Source organism: Echinops telfairi, unplaced genomic scaffold, assembly GCF_000313985.2.
Source record: "Echinops telfairi isolate 266 unplaced genomic scaffold, ASM31398v2 ScPeMD7_3;HRSCAF=10, whole genome shotgun sequence".
NCBI lineage: Eukaryota > Metazoa > Chordata > Mammalia > Afrosoricida > Tenrecidae > Echinops > Echinops telfairi.
The window spans coordinates 55,599,779-55,604,284 of NW_022103899.1; the positions used below are offsets into that span (position 1 = coordinate 55,599,779).

General features: G+C 43.1%; 1 protein-coding gene across 3 annotated transcripts in view; it reads right to left on the reverse strand.

Annotated features, from left to right (window-relative positions):
* Positions 1-255: 255 nt before the first annotated feature.
* The window catches only part of PID1 (phosphotyrosine interaction domain containing 1), a 268,587-nt gene continuing 264,336 nt past the window's right edge, over positions 256-4,506 (reverse strand). For all 3 annotated transcript variants that reach the window (XM_045295428.1, XM_004701662.4, XM_045295436.1), the window contains exon 3: positions 256-2,419. In XM_045295428.1, the coding sequence (XP_045151363.1) occupies positions 1,943-2,419 (477 nt within the window). In that variant the 3' untranslated portion in view covers positions 256-1,942. The remainder of the gene's footprint in view (positions 2,420-4,506) is intronic.

Sequence of the window (4,506 nt, forward strand, 5' to 3'; positions counted from 1 at the left end):
GTTGATACTCTACATCTTAATGAAGATGGCAATTAAAAATAAATTGAGCCTTAATAAACAGAAAGGAAGATTGAAAAAATTTAAAAGCATGCACACACATGCCAATCAGGGAAGGAGTTATTTGTGACCAAGCTTAAAAATCTTTTGAGACAGAATTATCCTATTTATTTAATGTGATCTATTTGGATCTTCAGGTTTCTTTGACTTACAAAAAATAAGAAAAGAAAGACATAGAAATGTTGAGCATCTTCAGCGTTATTAATTCAAACATCTTTTTTATTAAAAGTGAATGCTTTTACGCTATAGAAGGGTTTACATATGTTGTAAAGCAACAAGCATATCTTCAACAGGTGAGTCCTCTCAGTACAACTCCATGCTTATTCTACATGCCTTAACATGGGACCCACATATGGGGAGAGGGGAGGGACAGGTGCACACACAGGCACATACATGGACACACAGATACACAGACCAAACACGGACACCACATCTCTCTGGATTCCTTTAGCTCTCATTTAAGGCTACTGTAAGGTGCTGCAGTGCCCCTACCATCACCAGGAGTCGAAACAGACTTTGAGACAGGAGCAGCGTTCCCTGCAAAACCAGTCATCTGCTGTCAGCCATAAGTGTGTGCGTTTGAACAAATGCTTTCTGTTACAGTCAATGCTGACTCTTTGCACATAGGACATCTAGCGATCCATCAAAGTCAGAAATCTCAGGCTTATGGAAGGAGAGCGTCTCCTTAGAAATCGTGACCACACTGGCAGCTCTGACCTCTAAAATCTCTCCAATTTTAAGGTGAGCTGGTCCGATTTCCCTTTAAGATCTTCCTGCTCCTTCAGACAAGCCACGTGCAGAGAAGTGATGGCCTAAGTTGAGTGCAATATGGAGGGATGGTGGCAAGGGATTCAGGGTCACACTCAACACCAAATGCGAAGCTGGCCTTGAAGCGCTCATCAGCCAGGACCATCAGATAGGGAGGTTTCCAGACATTGGGCTGAGAAAAGGGCAGCGTGCAGGGAATTTGCCCAATTATTTGAAAACGCATTTTCTATTCTCCAGAGCTCCTGTTGCCACAGCCGGTTGGTTGGACTGTTGATTTTATTTGCTTGGTTATTTTCTTCCCTTTGGGTGTCCTGTAGGGTAAGTGGAGAATCCATCTCTCAAGGGATACTGGCATGGGCTGGGATGGGAAGGAGGATGGAGAGGGCAGGAGAAGGGGAGGGGTGGTTAGTAGTTGCAAGTCTCCTAAGAAAATAGATGATATGAATACAATAAAAGGGTACTACTTGATACAGTTATGCGATAAAAGCATTGTCTTCAACTGTGAATTAACTGCCAAGTGTTGGACTGTTAGTTGTAAAGCTCAATAATGGCTGTGCTCGTTCCCAGATTCAGGAGACATGCCATGGGTCTGGGCTTTAAAGAAGCATCCAGAGGCATTCTCTCAGCCCTGAGGCCTCCACACCAGCATCCGCATCCGCATCCGCATCAGCATCAACATCTCCAACTGCCCATCAGGGATCCTATAGGTGCATCTAACATTCTTGTTGGGTTTCATAAGGCAAATTGGAACAATTCATCAAATGACAGCCGCAGAGTATTTGCCTGAGAGTGGTGAACGTCAGCATGGGGGTCTCCACAGGGAGGCACTGGGAAATAAGGAAACAGAAGAAGAAGAAAAAGAGGAAGGGAGTCTAGAGCCTTTCTCCCCATCCACATGCCCACCCTCCTTATAGTCACAGCAGCAGCAGATTTCAATGCAACGCAATTACTTTAATGATACATTTCTTTTGATTTAGAATTGCTCTTCTGAATTTAAAAAGCATGATTGGCCAAGAGTTTGGCAGTCTTTTCATCCCAAATTTGAATCACTGATATCTCATCTATCAACTTCCATTTCTTGACCATTGCTGCCTCGGCTAAAGCTCTCTAAGTTCATTCAGCCGTCATCAGATTCCAATTCCTGGGATGCTTCTTCAGAGGAGCTGTTCCTGTGGATTCGGCCATCACTCTTCATACTATGGAAAGTCTTCCTGAAGGCCTCCATCATGGCGTGGGCCAGCTTCTTGGCCTCCAGCTTGCTCTCACACTCAACAGCGTGGCAGTCCATCTGGTACGACAGGTCATCGTTGATCTCCCTGTATACCCAGGCGAAGATGTTGGGACTCACGGCGTGGTCGGCCGTGCAGTAGGCAATACGGGCCACCTGAAAGGTATCCATGTGGACAGTGGCCTCGCCTTTGTGGTCCAGGTGATGGAGCCACACTTGGAAGGGCCGAATTTCCAGGAGAGCATTGGCTGGGAAGACATCTTCTCGAGCTAGCGTGTGTTTCTTCCAGAGCTCAATGACTGGCTTTTCTGTGCAGCCGGATGAAAACTGCAAGCCTGTGGTGGGGACTTTACCCAGGTAGGTGACCTGTAGAGAGGAGAAAGGAAGAAAGGGGGAGAGGTTAATGGTAGGCTTTTCATTCTAGTTGATTAAGTGAAAACCTCAGTGTTGTTATAGGTTGATTCTAACACATAACAACACTGTAGGACAGAGCAGAAACTACTCATAGCGTATCTGAGGTTGTAATATTTACAAGAACAGACTGCCATATCTTTTCACCATAGAGTGGCTGGTTGGTGGGTTTGAACCACCAAAATTTGGTTAGCAGCCAGGGGCTTTAACCACTTCACCTCCAGGGCTCAGTTGAGTACATATTCTCAAATGGTCACACTGGGAGGGAGGGGCAGTTTGTTTTTTGTTCTGAAATGAGTACCTACTTTCACAAATTCTACCTGCGTCTCCTGAAAAGGAGCCCTATAGGAAAATGTATTTAAATTCTTCAAATAGAGTCTCATTTAAAGGAAAAAGCTAATGTTTAGAAAATGATTCTCCCTCCGCCAATCCCCCTTTTCAACTCCAAGTAAAATTACTTATCATGATCTCCTACATAAGTTGTTGGCATTTCTTGAAAATCACAAAGTTATTTAAATTGTATTTCCAAGTAAATGTGCGTAGAATTTAATGATAGCTAGGAGTCAAAAGAATGGAATAGAGGGAAAACAAACTTTTGATTAAACTTATCTCCTAGACAGATTCTCTTTCCAAATATCTTAATATTTGATTTCACACAGGCTGGTTCCTTTTAGCGAGTGCCGTGCCAAGGATGCAAGATTGGACCATGTAAATTACAGATTAAACCATGGATGTTTCTCTTCCAAAGATAAAAATAAAAGAAAAAGGAAATATGAAAGGGGCAGTTATTTTTTCAACATCAACAATTTTGACCTGCTAAACATCTGGTTATAATAAACATGAAGTAAAAGATCTCAAGATTACTAGAAAGCTGCCTTATCAAATGAAATCTACCCTTCTAAGATAAATAATTCCAGATGATTCATACAATGAATGCTCTTTCAAAACCTATTGATGATATATATATACCAAGAAGGAGGTATTCATTCATTCATTTTACCATTGGGACACTGCCATGAGTAATTAATGCCATTATTACTATATAAAGCCAAAGGAACAGTTCAAGAAAAAACACAAACTACTATACAATTACGTTACAAATCATTGGTATGAAGGTAGGTATTAAGAGTTTGCAGAGGGAAAGAACAGAAAAAGATAACGTTTTAAAGATAATTGAATATGTACAAATATGCTTGATAAAATTGATGTGTGGATTGTTAAAAAAGCTGAACGAGCTCCCAATAAAATGATCCTTTAATAAAGAAGAAAAGAATTGAGAAAGGACCTTTGACCATACTAACTCCAAAAGAAAATTTATGCCGAGCAGAACCATGCCCCAAAATTCACATAGAAAATAATTAATTCATTGGTCGCAGACACAAAATTCAATACCCAGGTTACACATGATTGCACCTTTTTGAATCTCAGAGCTTTGATTTTCACTTAGCCAAAATGAATCGGATAATCTCTCTGAAAAGATAACCATCCACTGCCTTCCTTAGGGTTGGTGGCACCCAGTGGAGTAAGTCATGATGTGCTCCCAATCCTATGAGTGGAGCTAGACAGCAAATCCCTTCCGTATGGGCACAACCCTCCCTCCCCAGAGCAGAGTACAATGTCATGCAGGGCACCCATTTCAGCCCAAACCGCTGTGGCTCCTCCGTTTCTCTCTTCTCCCATAGGCCAAGGTGGAGCCCCTCTTTTCTCCAACTAGCCGAGTTAGAGACTCTCCTCTCCATCGCATGCATGGGGCCCACCCATGCCCTCAGTGGTAGTTACATAATCTGTTGTCAATTTGAGGCATACGAGTGAAGGGGTAGAGTTTAACCTGTCAATCAGATCGCAGCTTGCTGACTTCATTTGGAGGCGCTAAGGAGATAAATAGCTCGCTGGTGGTGGGACACACCCTGCCTGTGAGACATGCTTGCTGACAGGACACATGGAGCTACATTAGAACCCTGGAGCTGAAGGAGCCACCTGGAGACCCCTGCCAGCGCTGAGATGCCTCTACTGCCACTGGATCCACAAGACTCTGCACCCAC